This window comes from Aulonocara stuartgranti (genome assembly GCF_965226115.1).
Source record: "Aulonocara stuartgranti genome assembly, chromosome: 1".
NCBI lineage: Eukaryota > Metazoa > Chordata > Actinopteri > Cichliformes > Cichlidae > Aulonocara > Aulonocara stuartgranti.
Genome location: NC_138939.1, coordinates 8,779,355 through 8,803,360, shown reverse-complemented (window position 1 = coordinate 8,803,360; position 24,006 = coordinate 8,779,355). Strand labels below are relative to the sequence as shown.

Genomic DNA, 24,006 nt, shown 5'->3' with positions numbered 1-24,006 from the left:
AGTTCAAAAATAAAGATATAGAGGTGAAAAGGGCATAACTGATCTCATTTAACAAGCAATTCCCTCTGTAGATAAATACAAGATTGAAACATGTTTTCATGCAGAAAGTGTGAAGCATTGCTTTAGATTGCAAGGTCAGTCAGTGCAACAGTATCCAAAAAAGCAATACTCAGCATGATAATCTGCGTGTCTGGTTTCACCCACAGTACTCTGGTTTCCAGCAGACGGCTGAGAAGTGCTTTGTGTGTGGTCACCTCATCATGGAGATGGTAAGAGCCTTGAGCAACGAAGACCTTTTTTTCCTTATCAACCACGTTTTTAATAAAAATCATTAATCTGATTCAGCAGTTAAGCATGCTGCTGTGTTTTCACAACCGTTAGAGGAGAACAGAGAATTTTTACTTTACATATTTAACAAAGAATTTTAAAGAAGATACAGATAAAAAAGATGTAGTGTTGTATAATCCAGTATTTTTCCAAGATATAATTTCCTTCACTCATACATATATCTATAGCTACATCAATTTTTCTCCAAGATAAAGTTATCATCTTTTTGTCCTGCAGGAGTCCAAAGTCAATTATATTTGAGACCTTCACTCCAGCAATCTCACATACTGTCTGAATAACGCTATTCCAATAAAAAATTGGACAGCCCTTTAGAGAGTGTAACCCTTTCTCTGCCTATTATGTCCTACTGCATGTCCATACCTGTTATTTAAGTCCTATATAAGAACTATTATTATCTTCTATTTTCTTCTCTATTTTTTTCTGTGTGGGAGTTTAGATCCTCCAGGCACTAGGCAAGTCCTACCATCCCGGCTGTTTCCGCTGTGTTGTGTGTAAGGAGGGTCTAGATGGAGTGCCTTTCACTGTGGACGTTGAGAACAACATCTACTGTGTCAAAGACTACCACACGTAAGAAGACGATCGTTTTTGTAAACAAACAGCTCAGCACGTAAAAGTAATGTTTGGCACAAAGAAGCAGTCTGTCTCAGTCTGCCAGGTGTCACGGGGGTACGCCACACCCTCCTGTTTGTTTAATTATTGTCCTGGTATTTACAACCACAATTCCAAAAAAGTTGGGATGAAAACAGAAAGCCACGATTTGCAATTCTCATAAACTCATATTTAATTATCATGTCACATGTTTAAATTGAAATATTTAATTATTTCGTGATAAATATTACATCAATTTGAATTTAATGGCAAGAGCAATCATTTGTTGCGCCCATCCCATCTGTTGTTGGTACACAGTGATAAACATGGCCTCGTCCTAAGTTTTTTGAGATGTGTTGCTGCCAGCAAATGAAAAATGAGCCAATTTTTTTCCCTTAAAGTGGTAGATTTTCTCAGCTTGAGCCATTGATATGTTTTCTGTTCTATTGTGAGTAAAATATAGGTTTGTGAGATTTGTATTGCATTCTGTTTTTGTTTACATTTTAAACAGCATCCAAAAATTGGGTATGAATGTGTATTATATGTCTAAAAACAACTTTTAGATTTAGTTGAGTTAAACACAAGGTTGACGATTTTTTTTCCATTACAGGGTTTTTGCCCCCAAGTGTGCCTCATGTAACCAGCCCATCCTTCCAGCCCAGGTAATGAGCAAAACAATATTACATCTTGCCGTTTTTGAGTGTTACTGATGACTTTGGTTGGACTCAGAGACCAGAATTTGACATTAATCATGTGAACGTCGGGTGTATTTGCAAAAAGGCTCATTCATGTAACTAATTTTTTCCGAATCTATGTAAAAGAGGTGGCAAAATCTAATCTGGGATCAAGAACGGCAATAAGAGATGCTGCTACAACTCAGATACCAACCGGGAGCAGGTGTCCAAGCTCAGATTCACAAACATTTACAGCGTGATTTTTCCCCCCTGGGATCTTTGTCAGAGTGTTGAGGTTTTCTGTAACATCCCAACGTGTCTGAGGGAGAACATTCACCACAACTGACCCAAACTGCACCTTCACATAGAACAACCTAATTCTCACTCATCACTCACTTTCTCACCAGATTTGACTGTCTTCATTTACATCTGCATTCTCAAAAATTCAACTTGACGAGTCGCCCTTCTGACACACTCAAGGAGATCCACTACACCCACTGCAGATTCAAACGAGCACAAAGTCAGAATATAACTTCACAAAGCAATCGAAAAATAACAGCTCCACATAGCGGCGCCCTGTGAGGGAAGAATCGTCCGATTTTCTTTTTCATTGAATTTTTCATGGATTTTCTTTTTAATGATCTCTTACTAGCACACAATCACCAACAGGGAGATGCTTACAGAAAAAATGTACAAAAACCAAAGCAAACAAAAGCTTTTGCTTTGAAGGTGAAAATAAAAGCCAATATGTTTTAGATAAAAGTAGAATGAATGAATCAAAAATTAATAATAAAAGCTGCAGGGCTCAAACATCAAACTCATCACTTTCTGTGTGTTTGTCTCCACAGGGCTCTGAGGAAACTATTCGCGTTGTTTCTATGGACAAGGACTACCACGTGGAGTGCTACCATTGTGAGGTGAGTCACTTCGACTGCGTACACTGACTGTAGTCTCTCTTTCTCACACACACTTCACAAGGTATGAGTAAGAGTGATCTGCCATGCCTGGGATTTGATTAGAGTGAATTAAGCATCACTGTGCGTGATTCAACTTTTGAGGCGGTTGAAATTATAAAAACACACACAAGGACATATTTGCACACTACTTTAGCACACACACACACACTAACACACGTGCACATCTGCTTAGTCCCGTAAACACAGTGAACTGTGGTAAGATCTCCAAATCGTGGGATAAGAATAGACTCACTGTTTTCTACCAACGAGTGTGAATCACTGCTCTTGTGGAATGAATGAGACACAGACAGGGGAAAAAAAACATACTGATGGATATCAACCAAAGGTTACAGCTCAATATGTGACTCATTGACAAAGCGCATTGCAGCTCGGCTGGGGGCTTGCTGCTTAAACCCAGCTTCTGACATCTCAGTCATCCTGTCGCTCAACTTGGCTGCTAGATTTTTTTTTTAGTTCAAGTGTGCCATGAATGTTTAGTGAAACAAATAAACATTTCACGCCTCCCTGCAGCGATTGAGCAGGGTTTTTTTTCTTTTTTTCGTGAGATCATTTTTACTATCCCCTGAGCAGGATACAACTTGCATATGTCTGAATGGCTGAGGTTCCGCTTCATAGAAATGCATCAGATCGTTATATAAGCAGCGGGTAATCATTCAGTGGAGCTCTGAATGGGGGGTGAGAGGGAGGCTTATGGACAGGAAGGGTAAAGTCTGCAGTTGAATCATTCTGAAGATGGTAAATAATTACATATTGAGGGGAAAAAAACATGTTTTTTCTGTAATGCTGTAACACGACAGTTGGATTTTTGAAAATACAGCGAGAATCACATTGATGCACAGTGAAAATTCATTTATAATATGTACATTTTTAAGCTGTTTATCCGGTTTTAAATCACCCGAGTGGTTAGCAGTCAGTTTATGTAATCCCTCCAACATGGTCAGGGTCCACATCGGGGTCTCGTCGTGTCAGCCATGCGCAGAATTCCTCTGCAGGCTCAGAGATCAGTGTGCTCATTCATCAAAGCATACAATTTGCACAGCCTCTATCCCCGTCTTTGGAGGCAGCTTTTCTCAAACCCACAGTTCCCTCTGGACATCTGAACTCTTCAAGGATAAACCCACTCACTGTCTATGATTTGTCTCAGAGTCAGCACCCTGTTTACAACGAGGGTCCAGAAAGACGCCCACACTGAAGTCACTGGCACAACTTGGTGTCACTAATTAGTTTTCTCATCTGTTCATTTTCTGCAAACAAGCCTGTTTCCCAAAATCTCAAATTATTTCTTTAAGGAAAGAAACTACAGGTAAAGACAGTAAAAATAATTAAAAACTAACTAATAACTTTACACTGAGCAAAGTACTTTTATATTGCAGGTGGCTTAATTTGTTGAAATCTGTTTTTGCTGTTATCAACAGGAAAAAAATACTTTCCCCCCCAAGTTTTTAAGAGTAAAATCTTCCATAAATGTGACTCTGAATGCTATTAAAACCTTCAGGATATAGACTGCTCCAAAAATTGAAAGTTTGGTAGCTATAGGTGGAGATTTTGGGCTTAAAATATAAGAAAGAAATCTGATTTTAAAGATATATGTTTGAAATTCAATATTTACTGGTTAAATATTGAAAGCTTATAATTATTACTTTAAAACCTCTCCAGTTACTTTGTATCGCAGGTCTACAGTTCACTATTTAAATATGCACAGCAGAAACCTGGATATTTGTTGTGAATCACTGGAACAGACAAGCTTAGAAATGAGTATATCAGAGGAACAGCTCAGGTCGAGATGGTTTGGACATGTGCAGAGAAGGGATGGTTGATATATCGGACAAAGGATTGAAGATGAAGTTATCAGGCAAGTGGAAAATAGGAAGATCACAGAGAAGGTTGTGGATCATAAACATCTACTATTTTACTTAAAAAGACAAAAGGTGTTTGCTTACTCGTGCCAAGTAGTGCATGCACCCAAGAGATCCATGTGACAGTGGAAACGTCAGATGAAATTAGACAGTCTTTAAGCTGCAAGCTCACTTCTGAAAAGGTCGATGGGTAATTTGGGGTTTTTGTTCTGATCTGCAAAATGTACAGCCAGTAGTCAAAGTAGCACCATGTGTGCTGCCTCCGGCGTGCTCTGCCCAGGCAGCTCTCTCATCTAAACCACATTGCCAGCTTCGGTCTTTGAAGTACACTCTTTCCTGCTGTTTCCTCCTTTTGAAATCATCCCAACACAATTCTGCTGAAAATGTCTGAAGTTCATGTGTAAAATCTCAAATTAGCAAAAGGTAAATGCCTGACTGTATGATTGTTCCACCAGTCTGAGACATTTTGGAAGCAAAATAGCATAAAACCTCAAAATTTACCAGTGCATGTAAAATACATGTTTTATAGTGTCTAAATGGATTTTTATTAATATGTGTGAGCGTGATTATTAAATATATGTAATTATATTTATTTCAGGACTGCGGTCTCCAGTTAAATGATGAGGAAAGGCACCGCTGTTATCCACTGGAAGGCCACCTGCTCTGCCACGACTGCCACATCCTTCGGCTCCAGTCGCAGGTTCCTGCCCATGCGCCCCCCAGCTACCCTCTCCATGTCACTGAACTGTGATTGGGAGAACTAAGCTCCACATCCCAGGTGATCTGGGACACCAGCAGTGGGCAAAAAAAGGCCTGCACCCTCTTCAGCAGTTCCAGAGAAGCCTCTCTGTGGCCATCTGAGTTACTGCCCCCGTCCTCAGCTGGACAGCCAGTCCGTGGACTAACACACACAGTGCAGCTCCCACCACAAGCCCTGCTATTACATGCTAGGGTTGGGGAAAAGGGTCCCTCCCTTACCCTCCATTTGTGGTCCTTTCCATCCCCCTCCCCCTTGGGCGCCTAACCCTGAAAGTCAACACGCCAGCTCACCCAGAGGCCCCTGATGACGTCACACCTCCTGACCCCAGCACATTCATCAGAAAGAGGGTTTCTGGATTGGAGGAGAAAGCGCAAATTCAACTCTCTCCTTGCTTTCTCTCTCATCCTTTCTGTATCTTTCACTCTTATGCTTTGACTGAAGCAATTTACCACGTGAATTCACCAGTGCTGTCACATCTGAGAACGCTGCTGATGTTAGCGTCAGGAAGGCCGGGGAACGAGCCACTGCATTCCAGTGCTGGCTGGGCCGGACAGGCCCAACGGTGGGCATGCCGTGCCTTCAGAGTGGGCTCTCCCCGTGTAGCTTCTAACACTGAAATGGAGTCCTGCTAAAGGCTATGCAATGGACACCCAGCATTCATGACACAGGGCTGTGATGAAAAACTGTCACCCTTGCACCACCTCGACATCACCGATGCAGAGTAGCACCACAAGCCCAGAGGACGGACTGACATTCCACTTAGAAGTCACAAGCAGTGTCTTAATTAATGATTATATGATGACAGAAAATTTTAGATGCACATAGATTGTCTTTTATATATGGATATATATTTTGCAGACATTTTCCACATCAGATCTTAGATGTAGATTCTTGTTTTGTTGTTTTCTTTTTAATGTTGCTGCGCTCATGGTAGAATCAGTCTAAAGCCTCGGAAGCTTTTGGTCTGTTGTATCATTTCTCCTCCAGGACACAGAGCCTCTTCATGCCTGTCAGAGATTCACAGGCTTTGTAGGAGCAGACCAGGATCAAATAGTATTTGCCTTCAGTTGTTTTGTCCCACTTTGTACACCCAGTGAAATGAGTTTCTTTTAGCCCTTACTCACCATAGAAAGCTTACAAATCAAGCATCGCATTAGTTCAGGCAGGCCTTGAAACTAGGCTTGGGTGCACTCTTCTTCTTCTTCTTCTCAGCTCACCGCCTTCTACAGATCCAATTAGCAAATCACATACAGGGTGCACTATTTAATAAGCTTTAGCCTGCATACAGGTACTACACACCTGCAAGTCACATTGCAACCCATCTCCATCACAGGAGATGGAGTTTCACGCTGGTGCTCTAAGGACAAGGGAGTCCCAGACCAGGCCAAATAGAAAATACTTCTTTTGGTCATGTGCTCCCTGACTGAACCAATGTTATCATTCTCTGTCTTTAACAGACAACAGATGAGCAGTCCCATCGCACAGATTGTATAGAGGCAGCTATACGTTGTAGTTAAATCCTACAAAATGTAAAACAAATATTAATCTTTATTTCAGACCCTTTTAAATTTATCTTCATGCCTTCTGTCATCACACCACAAGTCATCAAAGTTATATCATTAAGATTAAGACTTAGCTTAATCCTAACGTCTTAAGAGATTAGCCGGAGATAAGTCTTTAAATACAGAGGATTAGGGCTTTTGGTGCAACACTAAAGGACACTCAGCAGTCGCACAAGGCAGATGTCCACAGCTCACAGGAAAAATTCCAGCTGTGACTCACTGTTGGAGAAATTTCCAAAAATAAAGCATTCATTAGCTCTACAGTTCTCAAAGTGGGGTCTGAGGATCCCCAGGGGTCCGCAACCTATTGCTAAGTGGTCCTCAGAATAAATTCCTGTAAGTTAGAAAACTGAACTTCATTGTTTAAATTCACAGATATAGACTGGAACTATTTGCGCCAGTAAAAGCAGCATATTGGATCCATTATTTCCCTCCCACATTAGGTTGGGAAACATCATATCAGTCTGTCACCAGCTCTTACTTCTCTCAGGGTGCATTATAATGTTCCTGTTACTATTTAGCTCGGTGTATTAGACCGCTGGGTTGCTGGCGCGCATGGAGAAATATCAGCCCACAGCATCTGGTGACACTAAACACAATTAATCTGTTTAGGGTTTATAATATAGTGGTTGTGGAAAAGAATTTCCCCCAGTAAAAAAGTGTGAGAACTCCTTGTTTTAAACTATATAGGGTATATTCTTGGCTAAAGACAGTTTATTCAAACAGTTTTTAAAGCTACAAGACTGGGACAGTGTCGTTTTGATAGGCTGGTGATTGTCATGCAGGTAAGCATATATGATCATTTGTTTCAACCAGGAAGTAGCTGAATTTCCTTAAAAGAGAGACATAAAAGGCCACACTCTCTCTGCTACCATGGGTAAACCAAGCGGGTTAAAACAGACTGAACGCTTATCTACAAATACCTTTTGCTCCAGATCTGTTCAGGGCGCTGTTTCCTGATGTTTTTGCAGACTTTTTTTTTTTTTTTAAATCACATCAGCACATCGTGCATTACTATGAGGAATCTCCACTTGTCCACATGCCTTAAGACAGAACAGGTTTGTTTGTGTGTCTTTCTCTGGTCTGCCATGAAGCCTGCTGTTGTGTTTCGGGAGGATGTACCTGAGAACACGGAGCTGCTGGTCCCACCTGTGTTCTTTAGGGAGTTCCACCCACACCCCCTTCTTTGATTGTGTGTGTGTGTGTTTGTGTGTGTGTGTGTGCATTGGCAGGCACTTATATGTATGTCTTTTAGTGAGTGATGTGCATATATATCTATACATATATGGAAAGGAAGACCAACACGAGACTTAAATATTTTAAACTTCAAGCTGTGGTAGCGTGGAAAAATTCCCAACCTTCTTCATTGGACTGTTATCAGTGTGTTTATTGAACTGGCAGTCTGTTGATCATTCCCTGATTATATTTAAAGCATTGTTTTTGTGAGGAAAGCTCTTAATTCTGAAAGAAATCCTGCACTTCTGCAGATGAACCCCAACAATATGAGCTTATTTGAAATAAGAGCAACTTGTCATAATGTCTAATATTGTGTGTGCGTGCATGCGCGTGTGTGTGTGTGTGTGTGTGTGTGTGTGTGTGTGTGTGTGTGTGCGTATTAGTGGCAGGGCCATGGCACATGCACCTCACTGTGTTTGCAGGGCTCAGCAGCATCCAGCACACTGATCCTTGCGCTCTCAAACCTGGTAATGATTGTGATGATGCTGTCTGTTCATTGCTTACCATATTCCGGATGTTTGTCTCTAATTGTTGGTGTTTGTTTGAACTTCTCTCTTGTACCATACTGGATCTCAAACATGTGAAGTTTACACATGTTTGAGACACACAGCTAATGCTCCAGTAGCTCATACGTCAAACTTTGACCGTAGCACTTAAACTCCACCCGTCAAGTATGCAAACTTGAGTAAAACAATCACCAATTGTTACTTGCAAACACTGGCCGTGCTTTTATTCATACTGTAATACATGCAGGTCTGATTAAATACTACTGAATGTGTCCAAAACAGAGACTGAAGCATAGACTGAAGGCAGGGGTCACCACAGGCCGAAAGGGCTTTTTAATGTAACCTGATGTAATGAGATTCGTTTGAATGTAATAATGACTAGTACGTGTAAAAGAACAAAAGGACTGCATACTGTACGTGATTCATTCCCCCCGTATTTGATGTGTTTAACCTCAACTTTGTACAAGGGTTAAGTCATGTGTGCTATACTTGAAGAATGAGGCATTTTCTGAACTTTTGTGTTTTATCAACGACTTAACAAGCCCAGTTTATCCCCTTCAAAGATGTCTTAATTCGCTTGTTTAAAAGTACTACTTCAGTTTCTGCTGCATAGCACACAGGTAGTTACCCTGTACATAAAAAGGCTAGTTTATTTTATTTTATAATTCTGTCAAAAATCACTTGGAAAGAAAAGATATCTTCTCCTACTCGTAGTTCCAATAAGCACATCTGGATACCTGTCACACATCTTTTATATCGCTAAGTGTTTTGATTACCTAGATGGTTCATTTTAAAAAAGGAAACTAGATCTATTTATCTAAACATGAAAAAGTCTAAAGTTATTTAATGTATTAAAATCGGGACGTATCATTTAACTGTAGATGACATAATCTGCTTTTTCAATAAAGTGGTTTTGTAGCTAACTGCAAACGATTTCTGATGTTCGTTTTGTTTTATTCTCTGAATGTTATTTTAATCATAATTCAAGAATTATGTACACTCAGCATCTCTAACTCGATATGTTAGTTACACCTTGACAGTACCAGGGTGGCTGGATTTTGATATAATTACTTCTTTTTTTTTTGCCTGTCCCGTTTGGCTCTTTTGCCATCAGAATTGTTGTCTAAAGGCAAAGAAAGATGCCCAACGGATTTACTTTACCAAATGGACCATCCCAGCCTTGCCGTAATGGTCCATTTGATTCACCTTTTATTGTTTATTTTATTTTCACTTACTGAATACGGGACAGACTTGACTGGGGGAAAGAAAGAGGGAAAGAGAAACAGCTGAGAAGAGGGACGGGGGAGAAGGGCAAAAGACAAAAACCAACAGAATGAGCAGAAAAAAAAAAAAAAAAAGAAATAAATGCATATATCAATCACCTGGATCACCTGCTGAGAAAGAAAAAAGAAAACAAGCAGAAGAGAACAAGAGTAATAGAATAAACAGCATCACAATGATATATGGGAATATGACAGTAAATACTAAATATTAAACATTATTGTGCAGCACATAAGATCAACAGAACACAGTGTGCTTTGAGGTAGGAGCCAAAAAGGGTGTAGTTTGTGGGTGTGATCACCCGTGTGTACACCTGTGAGCATGGACGCGCTTGTTTTTTTAAAAGGTTCCTTCATGTAATAATCTGCTAGAGGGTGTGGGGGGGCCACAGCCCCGTCCTCCAGGGCGTGAAGCAGGTGTGGAGGAGATCAAAACTCCAGACATCCAGAGGCCCCCAGAACACAAGAGACCAAGGAAGACCAACAGAGGGGCAGCCGCGCCACTGTCCCAGAAAGAGCTGAGGAGAGTCCCAGATGAGGGCTCACTCAGCAGCCGCGGAGCAGAAGCCAGGGGGAGTTGCAGTGACGCGCCCGTGAGCTCCGCCGGCAGCCAGCCGTGCCTGAGTGACCAAGCCCCAGGCCGAGAGGCCGGGGGCACCCCACCTCCGAAGTGGCCCGAGCGAGCCCCAGGCTCCAGGCCCCGATAAGCGGCCGCCAAGGAGTGAGCCGGTGTGTACCTGGACGCCCATCCCCGGACACAAAGAACCACCAACGCACCGATGTCTGAGGGAGTCCGCCACTGGCAGGGGAAGTGGTGGTAGGGGGAGATAGGCCTCCAAACTTTGGAGGGCCTGAGATGTCCCCAGAGAGGTGGCGCCTGACACCCAACCTGACATATAGACACAGAAATACAGGCACACACATATACAAACATCCATTCCCACCCTCATGCTCTCATATGCACTTACTCCACACTCAACCAACGTGGAGACAGACATAAAGAGACGCTGTACACACGATCACACTCCCCAAGCGTACTCTACAAACCGGGTCTAGGTACCCTTGCCCCTGGAGGGGGACATAATTACTTCTTAATGATTCAGATTAAGCAAGGTGCTGGAAGCATTCCTCAGAGATTTTGCTCCATAACGACACGATAGCGTCACACAGTTCCTGCAGAATTGTTGGCTGCACATCCAGGATTCAAATCTCCCGTTCCACCAAGCTCCAAAGGTGCTCAAAGGACATGATTTGAGCTTTGTGAGACAGCACCATATTCTGGTGGGAGTATGAGAAGATGGGTATACTGTAGTCATAACAGGCTCAGCAACAATACTCCGGTTGACTGTGGTCAGCTGGTAGTGCAGCGCCCAGTGTGTGTCAAACTCTGTCTCTACTATACAAAGGTTAGATTTGTACTATCCAAATTAAGACCAGGCAGAATTTTTCCAACATTCAATTATCTGATTTTGATGAGTCTTTCCGAATTGTATCCTCAGTTTTGGATAGTTCTCTTTTTACCACGTTAAAGGAACAAGGGTGTGGTTAAAATCAGTTTAAAATCAGCTTCACTGAGTCCCACACTGACACTATTTATTTTCTGTAACATTCACTATGAGCCAAGTAATTACTGAAACAATGACTTGCCACTATTTGAACAAAATAAAATTAAAAAACTGCGGTATTTTATACTTTCCTGACTAGCCGCATGCATTGTGTTTTGCTTTTGTGTCATTCATATCTCTCGATGACCTCGTCCTCCTAATTGGCAATTTTTGGATCCATTTTATGGCAGTTTACTGCCCACCAACTGATGCTTCTATCCATATCTCATCAAGCCTCATTGGTATTTCTGTTTTATTAATTCATCTTCATTTAAGTGAACATGTTGTATGGACTGCCCTCTTATCACATAGGCTACACTGTGAAAGAAAGAAGTGTCAAATGAGAACAGGACCTGAAGCAGAAGGCCTGACTAAAGCTGATAACCACTATTATGATTTCTGTTATTCTTGATTAGTTTTTTTTTTGTTTGTTTGTTTTCTTTATGTTCACCTAGATACTCTGTAGTCTCAGATCTCTCCTTCAATATCGACAAAGAGGGAGGAATTGTAGTTAAAGTAATAAAATGTGTGAAAATACAGATATATGATGGTTTTGTACACAGAAGCGAACGTAAAAAAATTTGGTGGACCAGCATGTTGTTAAGTGAAAAATTGTTTGGAGTTGACTACAAGCTGTTTCACCACAGTTGGACAATAAAACGGAGATGCAAACTTCTTCCAAAAGAAAGTCTTCACAGGCTGAAAAAAGGAGTTTATCCATCTTCTTGATGCATGCTCAATCATCCAGGTAGGTATATCCCCAAACGTTGATTCTGTTCATTTGGACGTAGCATTTTCAGCAGGAGAAACGCTACATCACTCATCCAAGTGACTTCTTCAGTCTCAGCTGACTGCAGGTTTCCCCAATCTTATAAACAGTACATTTGCATAATGACTGAAATTAGCACCACTGAAGGAACTGGTCATATCATATGACGCTGGTTTGAAGCCATTTACGTGAAAAGGGAAAGGAGGCCTAAGGGTACATCTTTCACCATATTACTATGCTGTGATTGCAGCCATTCCCCAACTCTCTGTGAATGGTACTCATGGCCATTGATCTGTGGTCTTTGATCAGTGGTTGTTGATCAATGGTCATGAGAATTTGCATAATTATGATGAAGGAACTGACCTCCCAGCCTATTGTTCCTTCAGTGGTGCTAGTTTCAGTCATTATGCAAATGCACTGTTTATAAGATTGGGGAAACCTGCAGTGAGCTGAGACCGAAGAAGTCACTTGGATGAGTGACGAAACGTTTCTCCCACTAAAAACGTTACGTCCAGATGAACATAATCAACTTTTGGGGAGTGAATCCATCGATCCTGAGAATGGACTGAAAGTTGTTTGATCAATCTCCCAGCTATCATGCAGAACATGAACATCAGAAATATTTCTCTATTTCAAAGCCACAAGCTATGTTTGCAAGTGTTTAAACATGAAAACGCTGGGAAATTGTTTTGGGACAGAAGGAATCTTGGCTGGAAGATGACTCTGGTATCAAAACATAGGTAAAAATAAAAAAGAGACCTTTCAGATGCTATGACTTGTTATAAAAAGCCACCTAGTCACACATCTTGAAGAAAACCGATATAATATCCAGGCGACCAATGCTCGGATCAGTTAACATTATAGACAAATAATTGGTGTTGTTTTCTATTGAAACTGTGATAAATCGCAATACAGTTCATGTGTATCTCCTTTGACAGGTGAAAATTGGACCCACCCTATATTTACCTCAAAGACCTGTAACTCTGACAGTTTTCATAGTATTATTGTTAGATATACAAACATTATTGTACATAAAAAGATCAGTTAATATGAATGTGGTCAGATGGGAACTTTTTCAGTTAGATTTTACATGAAATCTCCTTTTTTTCTTCTGTGTTCCTGATATGACCCTGCAGGATTTACCGGCTCTTAATGTCAGTGTTTTACAAATTCTAGTGTGCTGATACAGCCAAAAATAAGACTGACATTATGAAATAATAAATAAATCCTTTAATTAAAAACTTTAATTACAACCTTACCCCCCCCCCCCCCCCAACCACCTTCCCGCCCCCGCTCAAGTGGGAACAACAGAAAGTCCCACACAACATCATTAGTTGCATTAAATATGTGCAAGTGGGCAGTTTTGCCCGCAGTTAGTAAAATACTGTGATATAATCACGTCCTTGCACGCAACCCTGTAGCATGCCATGGACTCTCCCTCCTGGGATACAGCCGAGATCTCTTACGGTCAAAAGTCTGAAAAAAAAAAGACCATCAGAAACCATTTATCTAAAAACTAAAAAAGGAAAAGACAAACTAGAAACAACTAACAAACACAAATTTAAACACGATGGCATAAAATGATAGAGATAAGCATAAACTATGTCTGCTGGCTGAAATCCACTGATGAGGCTGATCCCTTGGTACTGACACTTTCAGAAAACTGATCTAGTGCACAAACGTTCCTGTAAACATCACATTGGCAAGATAAACCCATACTGCAGGGACAAACGTGGAATTTCCAAAGCTTTTTAATTACAGACATGAAAACAGCCTGAAGTCAAGCATAAAATATTTAATGCATTTAGAAGCACAAATATTTTACATACTGGAACAAATTGGTTATATGCTGACAAAACCTCTGGGCATGAAATAAAGCAGTAAAGATTATTTTTCGATTTGTGCAGCTAAGTTATAGAGTTAAAGTTGTCCCTCAATGGTGCTTCCCTTTAGATCTTACAACTGTCATGCAACTGCTGGGTTGTTGGGATGAATGAAGAGACTGCACCCCTGTGGTGCAGCATTATACAACATTTGGGCTAATTGGAGCATAAAGTAGGTTCATTATCTCTGCCTAATGTCAGATATTAAATTCTGAATATTCTCCGGACCCTTAGGCTAAATACATAAAACCCATCCGGTACAAGAGTGTCACGATCCTGGGTCTTATGACCCAGTGTTTTGAGTTTTAGTTCATTTTTGATGTTTTAGTTTATGTAAGCCCTTCAGGTTCCTAAGTTCATTTGTTATCATGCTTAAGTGTTTCTAGTTATTATTTCCCCCTCGTGCTTCCACCATGTTAAGTCTCCCCTGCTTTTCATGTATTTCATGTCTGTGGCTTATGTTGTCAAGTTCAGGTTGTCATGTCTATATCTCACTCTGTTTCCTGTTTTATTGTGAAGAGGTCTGGCGTTTCTGTGTTCATCGTGTTCAGTTTTACTCTCCCACTGTGACGTCATTATGTTCATGTGTGCCAGCTGTTTCCCCAGGTGTTGCCACTTCCCCTAATCACCTCCTGTGTATTTAAGTCCTCTGTTTTCAGTGTGTGATTGTCAGGTCGTCTGTTGTCCACGCCATGTTTCCCATGCCATGCTTCCAAGTTTCTTGCCTAGGTTTTTCTTATTGCTTGTTTAGATTCCCCAGTTTAGGTTTGTGTTAATTTTGCTTCAGTTTGCCTTGCCCTTTGTTTGTACCTCTTCTACTAGCCTTATTAAACGGCTCGCCTTTTGTTAACATTTCAAGTTCTGTTCCCTGTTCCTTGGCGTCTGCGTTTTGGGTCCTTTTTCAATTCATACAGTCTGCCCTCGCCAGACTGTGACAAAGAGCAGTTAAAATATTATCGGTTACTAACGGGTGATAGAGAGTCTCCATTAGATGTTCTTCAAGAGAGGTCTGTTGTGTTTTTCTTATTTCCTCTGAATGCTCACTTCAAATGAGATTGAGAGTTTCAGAGAGTTTGAGATGCTCACTTTTTTTCACCCTTGGCTCTGTATGATGCCGAATAGAATGGATGTCCCTAATATTGTGATTTCAGGTACACAATACTAGCTTTGATTGCAGAAAACCTAGCCTCCTGCTGTCTGAACCCTCTGTTTATGAATGGAAGGAAATCTGAGGACATCTGGAGAGGAAGTAAAACAGCTTGTCTGAGGTAGAAGATGAATTGATGATAAAGTATGAAGATGAATCATGCAAAGCTAGGTGCGTCCAATGATGAAAATATAGACGCTGAAAATGAGAATTATAATTTCCCTTTAACTTTGTTTCAGATTTAACATTTTAACAGCCATACTATAAATAATTATGACCTCTGTGACTGAATCACTGACTTTAATGCTTCTATAAATAAACTTATAAAAGTGCAGACACGGGCAGATTTGGTAAGATGGTCTTTAATTGGAAGGGAAGGTAATACAGTTTTTACATGCAAACAAGTCAATTAAATTAAAGCAGGTGCAGAGATTAAAGACAAGCAGCGGGTCAGAAAAAGATGCTTGAACAGAGCAGTTGAAAGGGAGAGTGGCTTGAGCAAAGTGGAAAATCTGACAAAGAAGATGTGGGAGCAGGGGGTAAGAGTGGGTGGGGATGATCAGGTTACGGTGTGATGCCGCAGGTAGGAATGTTTGTGGGCATCTGAAGGAGGAATAGATCATCAAAATGACTGCAAAATGTTATAGAAGTGCAGGAGCATGGGGCAGTGGCTGAACAAGAGGACTGTGTAAATAATCATTCTGTACAATACGATAACTTTTAAATCTACAACTGCATAGTTCACATTTCTGTATAGCTGTGTATCTCATATTTCTGTATAGTTTTTTTTATTTTATTCATTCATTTTATTCATATGTTATTCATATTTATATCCTGTTCATAGCCTGTACATACTTATAGTTATAGCATATTCATAAGATACTTCATACCGTGTACATTATAACATACCATAATAGACCCATTTCTGTAATATACTCACATATCTATATTATTGCTAATATATATTTGTAATATATCTATATCATGGCTAAAGCACTTCTGGATGGATGCAAACTTCATTTCGTTGCCTTGTACCTGTGACATGTGCAATGACAATAAAGTTGAATTCTATTCTATTCTATTCTAAGAGACAGAAAAAAACACCTTAGACGCTTTCAGCTGAATCTGATTGTATTTACTTTTATTGTTGCTTTGGAGACATGAAATAAAAAATGGGTAAATGAGGAATGTGTCACAAAGCTTTTGGGGTTCTAAAAAAACCACAGCAAGGAAACTAACACAGGAAGTATGAGTAAAAGTGGCTAGTTTATAAATGCAGGTCAGGAAGGTTTTTTCTCAGTACACTGGGTCACGATGACAAACTGCATAACAACGAGGGGAAGTGAGCACTGAATAAAAGCTTCTTCTTTTAAATTTCTGCCAACATTTCCAAGAACATACTTTTACACAAATAATGGCTTATCATTGGCTTTTATCAAATATTCCTTAAAAATATTCTCCACTGAAGAACACCAAGTGCATCTTTTCTCAAGGTAAAATGTTCTCCTTTACCAAATTCAGATCCTTGGATGATAGGATTGAACATTTTCTAGACAGATCTGATTTCAGACAGAAAGAAACCCAAACACAGACAGAAAATCAGGTGGCACTGCAGACGATGGTAGGGGAAAAAACCTTTAAACAGGATAAATCATACTTGACAAAATCTGAGGACATAGCCACAGACTAAATAAGCAAGCAGTTAAGGCTGACCTTAATTAGAAAATAACAAGGGTTGGAAAAGAACAAAGGAAGGAGCTGAAAACACGGAAAACCTCACAAGGATCTTACCTTCAACATAAAACAGGAAGTAAACTGAAAGTGGGACTGGGATGACACTGACAGAGCCAGAGGGGAACACAGGGGGCACATGAAAAAGGAAACAAAGCAAAACAAGAAGTGAAATGAACAATAACAATCGAAGAATTAATATTTAACTGCACAAAAAGAAGAGGAAATGTAATGTGACTACAATGAAGTTTATGGAGAAATTCTTCCTATATGATCAGGAGCTGAGCAACCATATTTTTGGCACTAAGGTATTACCTTATAAAAGTATGAAATTATTTTAAATTCAAGATATAAGTTGATGTTTCCATGCATTTTCTCAGCTAGCTCTGTTTTCACTTTAGTTCTTTAGTTTTGCATTATTTCATTGAACTTTTCCTTTAAAAAAAAGCATGCAAGGCTTTAGCTTTAGGTTTTAGGCAGGTAGAGATTTAACAGATGTTTTTGCTGTAAGCACCTGCCTTCTGAGGCTTGAAACGGTGCTAATGACAGCAAAGCAAGTGAACAAAAACCATAACAATGAACCAACAATGCACTAAAAAATTCTTTGGAACTGAAAGGAAACTGCAGTTTTAGGCCATAACCCTCTGTGTGTTCATCAGTATAAGTGTCATCTTATACTTGTTGCATCTTCAAAAACAAAAATAAAATAACTGAGACTTACAATGGAGTATGTTGCGACTTGTTTACTGAACCTTCTTTTCAGTACCTGTACAGAAAATCAGTGTCCATTTTTACTGCCTCCTACAGGACACTCTCTTCTTCCACTTTCTTACAACATAAATGTAACACAGAACCAATACTGCCTCTCCTGGCATTACCATTGTAACGACACACTCATTCTGTTTCTTTCAGATGAATAACAGGAATTTAGGATGTAGGTATCTATGAATAATAACTATTATGCATACTCATATATTTATATAACCAACTAATTTCTTGCGATACCACAATACTGACATAAAAAGTCACGCCTCACTGTGTAGTGGTTGTGCAAAAGTAAAGGAGCATGCCACAAGTAGCAGTACTGTCATTTCTCTGAAGATCCTGCAGGTGAGTTGATGGGATTTATTAGATGCAGAAGTCCCTCTTTTTTTTTTTACTACTCACTGGCTAAATTACTGCTGTCTGGCTCCTTCCCCCAAGAGGACAAAATATCAAATTATTCTCTTTTTTTCATTTTCAGGAAATACTTGTTGGAGAGCAAGGCTAAAAAAATCCAGTTATAAAAGACTGAATAACTTTAATATAAAATGAAAATGAAGGAAGGAGACTTCACCTGAACAGAAGTTGAAAGAAAATAAAAAACTTGCTCGTTCTTTGTGGCTTTCAAACCACTTGTCTGAAAATGTAATTACAGTAGGGGCAGCTGTATTTATGAGTCTGTGATACACAGTCTGTTTGAGATGTAGATAAAGTTTGTGTGGGTGTACATGAAAGTGCAGCTGCCCACTGACTGAGCTCTCCGGTGTGCTGAACAGTGGTGTTCACTGTGAGGAGCTCTCTGGTGTTGGTTGACAGCTCCATGAGTCAGGGCACAAAGCGCCCTTTATGTGTGTGAGGGTTCCACCCTGAGTGTGTGTGCGGTTGTGTGTGTGTAAGCTTGCAGAGGTAGCCGAGCCCCAGGGGATCGGCTATGAGGTGAGCTCTGTTACACCGCACAGAAGAACACCTTTCCTCTGGAGCACACGGCTCCCTCCACTGCCAGGAAATGAGTGAAAAAATTCTTGCCACAAGATTACCTCACACATGCTGAATCCTTTGTTACTGATGCATTGTCTCCTTCCTGCTACCAAAAATTCCAGCCTCAAGAAAAAAGGTGATACTACAGAGGAATGATGTTAAAGAGTATTGAATATTTGGGAAAGAGACAGTGAAGATAGGTTAAGCACAGTGGTGATGATAAGTGAGCAAAGTTGTGTCTTCACTGCTGAGAATGACCACTGCAGATGCAATGTTTGCTTTGAGAGTGTTGATGGAGAAGTACCGAGAAGATGCAACAGAGTTGCACTGTGTCTTTGTGACTCTAGAGAAATCATATTATACAGTGCCAAGAAAGGAACTTCAAGAGGAAGTCGAGAGTGACAGAAAAGGCTGGTGGAAGATATGTGTGAGGACAGCAAGACAGCGGTAAAATGTCTGGATGAAGTGATGGATGGGTTCAAGGTGGGAGTCAGATTATATCAGGTATCAGCTCTGAGCCCCTTCTTGTTTGTGACGGTGATGGACAGAATGACAGATGAAGTCAGCTAGGATAAACTATGATGTTTGCAAACAATACTAATATTAGCAGTGAAAGTAGAGAGAAGAGAGAAGAGAAGAGAACCTGGAGAGGTGGAGGTATGCAGTGGAGAGAAGAAGAATGAAAGTCAGTACAAGAAAAGACAGAATGAGTGTGTGGATGAGAGAGAGACAGGTGGAAAGGTGAACAAGCAAGGAGTAGACGTAGTAAAGATGGATGAGTTTAAATACCTATCCAAAGCAATGGAAAGAGCACAAGAGTGATGAAGAAGAGAGTACAGGCAAGGTGGAGTGGGTGGAGACGATGTCAGGGGTGATTTGTGATAGAAGGATAGCAGCAAGAGTGAAAGGGAAGATTTATAGAATATGACCTGCTATGATGTGTGGCTGGGAAATGGTAGCACTGATGAAAAGACAGGATGCTGCCCTGCAGATGTTAAGATTTTTATTATAAGGGACTAGAACTGACAAGATGAGAAATAAGTACATCAGAGGGACAGCTCAGGCTGAGTGGTTTGGACACAAAGTCAGGGGCAAGTTTGAGATGATTCACCACAACTGTATTAAATTCTGTGTTCCTGTTCTCCTCTGTAGATGTAAAACACACAAAATAGTGAGTCTTCATCATCTTCTCATCAATATAATTTATTTAAGTTTCTGCATCAGTAGCAGATAATATTCCGTACATCCCCTCACTCCTACAAAATAAAATGTATTATTGTATCTATAAAGGTACAAGAACAACATCCCCCTCCTGCCATCTTAGATTTTATATACTGTAGATTTCATATAGCTGAGCAGTTGGAGCAAATTCTAGGAACTTGAGTTACTGGCACTCTGCACTGATTTTATTTTTGTTGTAACTTGGGGCCAAAGATACCACCATTGTACCCTCAACAGAGGGTACCATTGTGGTTTGTAGTCAGTAACTGTAAAAAACAGTCATTGTTTGTAGCTTAAAGGAGACCAGTCTTGAACATGTGCTGACAATTTTTCCCCTTAATGTAACCATACATATGAATACATATAAACAGACTAAAAAGTACAAAATTGGTTCATAATGCCCTCCTAGTCTTTCTGAACACTCAGAGCTTTGTTTATCTCACATCTGCACCTTCTGTTAACATGCAAGCATGCATGCATTTGAACTCTGGAAGGAAACCAGAGCCTCCAGAGAGAAATCACCAGGCATATGGGAACAAAAACTTTTAAGATTCCAATGCAGAACCTTGAGGAAAGAAACTGTTAAAAATCTAAGACTAAATTAAAACATTTTTTTTTACCTATTTCCTATTTGATTTCAGCCAAACATAGAATGTGTTTCTTCATATTTTAATCTGCAAAAAACATATATTTTGACCCTCGAAAAGGTACACTGAGTTTCCTCGAAGTGCAATCATTAGCTGTGTGTAGTGCAGTCATATAGCGCATACCTGTAGGGAAATGAAATTATTTCTACTGTGAACCTGAAGAAAATCAAATTTCATGCACTGAAAATTAAAGAGAAAAGACATTAAACTGGCAGGAGCTACACTGGTTATGAGTCACTTCATAAATCATTTCAGTTATTGAGTGTAAGCACTAAAAGGAAAGTTTTGTTTTTCTCTGCCAAAACAACGATGTGTTAATTTTTTAAAGTGCATACTCAGTACAACAGCCATATAAAATAATACACTTGAAGAAGTCCGCAGCAGTGCGACTTTTCAGAAACTACGCTGTTTTTTCTGTACACAGATAATACTGACAAACTGTTTGATTAAAGGTGACACAAATTTTTACACAGAATTCACATTCAGTGCAGGTGTAATTTATTTGGCAGGCAAATAATTAAAATCCAAGTGCCAGAGTATGCCAGTAATTTATTAATTTAAATAAAGTAATTTGAATGAAGATCTTTGACCAAAATCAGAGTTCAAAAATATGTGAATATTATTTAATCCCCCCCCCCTCCCAAAACAACAACAAAAAAAATCAGGACTATTTGGACTATATTTTTTGTAGCTTCTTCAGATTATAATGTTTTCATTCTGCCCATTAAAGAGTTCAGAATATAACACTATAGCCGGTTAAAGCCAACATATTGGAACTGCTAGTTGAAGTTAGATTGTTATAAATATATATATATATATATCTATTAGGGGTGCAACGATACACAAAATTCACGGTTCGGTTCGGTTCGATACTTTGGTGTCACGGTTCGATATTTTTTCGATACAAAAAAAATGTTCATGCCTTTTTAATTTGTCATTTATTAAAATTATAAATATATATTTTAACTCAAAAGTACAGTTTTTAAATTTAATGTTGCTGAAACAAAAATAATTAAAAAAATAAATATATCTGATTGAGGAATCACTCATCTTTGGAAAAGAGAGTTTATTACAGAGAAATGGCTCTTTCCAAAATAAAAGCTATACTATACGCTTCTTCTGGGCTATATTCTCAGCAGCATATTGTAGTGGGTCAGGGCTGTTCGGGGTTCTGTTTGTACAGTTATGTTTTGTTTATGTTGCCATAGTGACGGGTGACGCCCTCTTGCTGCGACGGTGTGTCCTTCCGGGGTCAGAGGGCGCCCTGTGTGTTGTTGTTGTTGTTGCTGTGCGGTTGCCGCGCTGAGCAGTTAGCTAGCGGCAGTGTTCTTCTGCAGATGTCAATAAACGGCTGTGCTCCCTGGCTAGCTCACGGGAAGCAAGACCAAACAACACTTCCGTCTCCTCGTTGTCTGAGCTCGCCACATTGGTGTCAGAAGTGGGATGATGGTGGCACCCCATGTTCTGACCCGAGTGACTTTTCCCCCGCCTGTCGTGACCGGCGGTGCGCCAAAAGAAGGAACCTGGATATTTGCAAAGTGAAAGCAAAAAACAAGCGCAAATTCAAACGCGATTTCAATATGTCACATATTGACAGTGGCTCACCGATGCCAATGACATAATTACCCAGCTACATTTCCGAAAGAATGCAAAAGCATTGACATATATTTTTCTTCCTACAATAGCCTGACGGGCAGGGCAGAGATAGATTTTGGTAGCCCGACTGGAAAAATCGCTAGCCCGATTTTGCAAGCCCTGTGTTACAGGCATGGCCCTTTAAGGATGAAGCCTGATGGGAAATGTATTCGGGATGTGTGTAGCGGGACTGCCTGGTGTGTGTGTGTGTGTGTGTGTGTGAAGAGAGAGAGCGGAGAAGGGGAAAAAGTAACGGTTAGCTACAGAAGAGACGGAAAGAAAATAAATAAAAGGAATATAATAACTCCCTCGACAGCCAGAGTTGTGTCGGCGATGCTCGCTGTGAGTAAACTGTTTCAGCCCACTGTACGCTGTGTTCGTGCCTTAGAGAAGAAATAAAGTTCGGTGAAGCAGTTTCCTACGCCTCCTTCGATCTTTTTGCTAGCGGAGTTGACCTGTATAGTAAGCTGTTGCCGGCTACGAGTCAGTTACGGAACCTTCAAGTAACTGCCAGAGGTTTCCTTACTACGGTTCGGGGCCGCGGATCTGGCGCGGTAACACCTGTATCTGATTGAGGAGTCACTCATCTTTGGAAAAGAGAGTTTATTACAGAGAAATGGCTCTTTCCAAAATAAAAGCTATACTATACGCTTCTTCTGGGCTATATTCTCAGCAGCATATTGTAGCGGGTCAGGGCTGTTCGGGGTTCTGTTTGTACAGTTATGTTTTGTTTATGTTGCCATAGTGACGGGTGACGCCCTCTCGCTGCGACGGTGTGTCCTTCCGGGGTCAGAGGGCGCCCTGTGTGTTGTTGTTGTGGCTGTGCGGTTGCCGCCTGAGCAGTTAGCTAGCGGCAGTGTTCTTCTGCAGATGTCAATAAACGGCTGTGCTCCCTGGCTAGCTCACGGGAAGCAAGACCAAACAACACCTCCGTCTCCTCGTTGTCTGAGCTCGCCACATTGGTGTCAGAAGTGGGATGATGGTGGCACCCCATGTTCTGACCCGAGTGACTTTTCCCCCGCCTGTCGTGACCTGCGGTGCGCCAAAAGAAGGCACCTGGACATTTGCAAAGTGAAAGCAAAAAACAAGCGCAAATTCAAACGCGATTTCAATATGTCACATATTGACAGTGGCTCACCGATGCCAATGACATAATTACCCAGCTACATTTCCTAAAGAATGCAAAAGCATTGACATATATTTTTCCTTCCTACAATAGCCCGACGGGCAGGGCAGAGATAGATTTTGGTAGCCCGACTGGAAAAATCGCTAGCCCGATTTTGCAAGCCCTGTGTTACAGGCATGGCCCTTTAAGGATGAAGCCTGATGGGAAATGTATTCGGGATGTGTGTAGCGGGACTGCCTGTTGTGTGTGTGTGTGAAGAGAGAGAGCGGAGAAGGGGAAAAAGTAACGGTTAGCTACAGAAGAGACAGAAAGAAAATAAATAAAAGGAATATAATAACTCCCTCGACAGCCAGAGTTGTGTCGGCGATGCTCGCTGTGAGTAAACTGTTTCAGCCCACTGTACGCTGTGTTCGTGCCTTAGAGAAGAAATAAAGTTCGGTGAAGCAGTTTCCTACGCCTCCTTCGATCTTTTTGCTAGCGGAGTTGACCTGTATAGTAAGCTGTTGCCGGCTACGAGTCAGTTACGGAACCTTCAAGTAACTGCCAGAGGTTTCCTTACTACGGTTCGGGGCCGCGGATCTGGCGCGGTAACACCTGTATCTGATTGAGGAGTCACTCATCTTTGGAAAAGAGAGTTTATTACAGAGAAATGGCTCTTTCCAAAATAAAAGCTATACTATACGCTTCTTCTGGGCTATATTCTCAGCAGCATATTG

General features: G+C 40.6%; 1 protein-coding gene across 1 annotated transcript in view; it reads left to right on the top strand.

The window, feature by feature from the left end:
• Window positions 1-9,434, top strand: part of wtip (WT1 interacting protein) — a 36,321-nt gene extending 26,887 nt beyond the window's left edge. The window contains exons 4-8 of the mRNA XM_082540943.1: window positions 207-269; window positions 785-915; window positions 1,547-1,598; window positions 2,459-2,527; window positions 5,042-9,434. Coding sequence (XP_082397069.1) covers window positions 207-269; window positions 785-915; window positions 1,547-1,598; window positions 2,459-2,527; window positions 5,042-5,194 — 468 coding nt within the window. The 3' untranslated portion in view covers window positions 5,195-9,434. The remainder of the gene's footprint in view (window positions 1-206; window positions 270-784; window positions 916-1,546; window positions 1,599-2,458; window positions 2,528-5,041) is intronic.
• The last annotated feature ends 14,572 nt before the right edge of the window (window positions 9,435-24,006 follow it).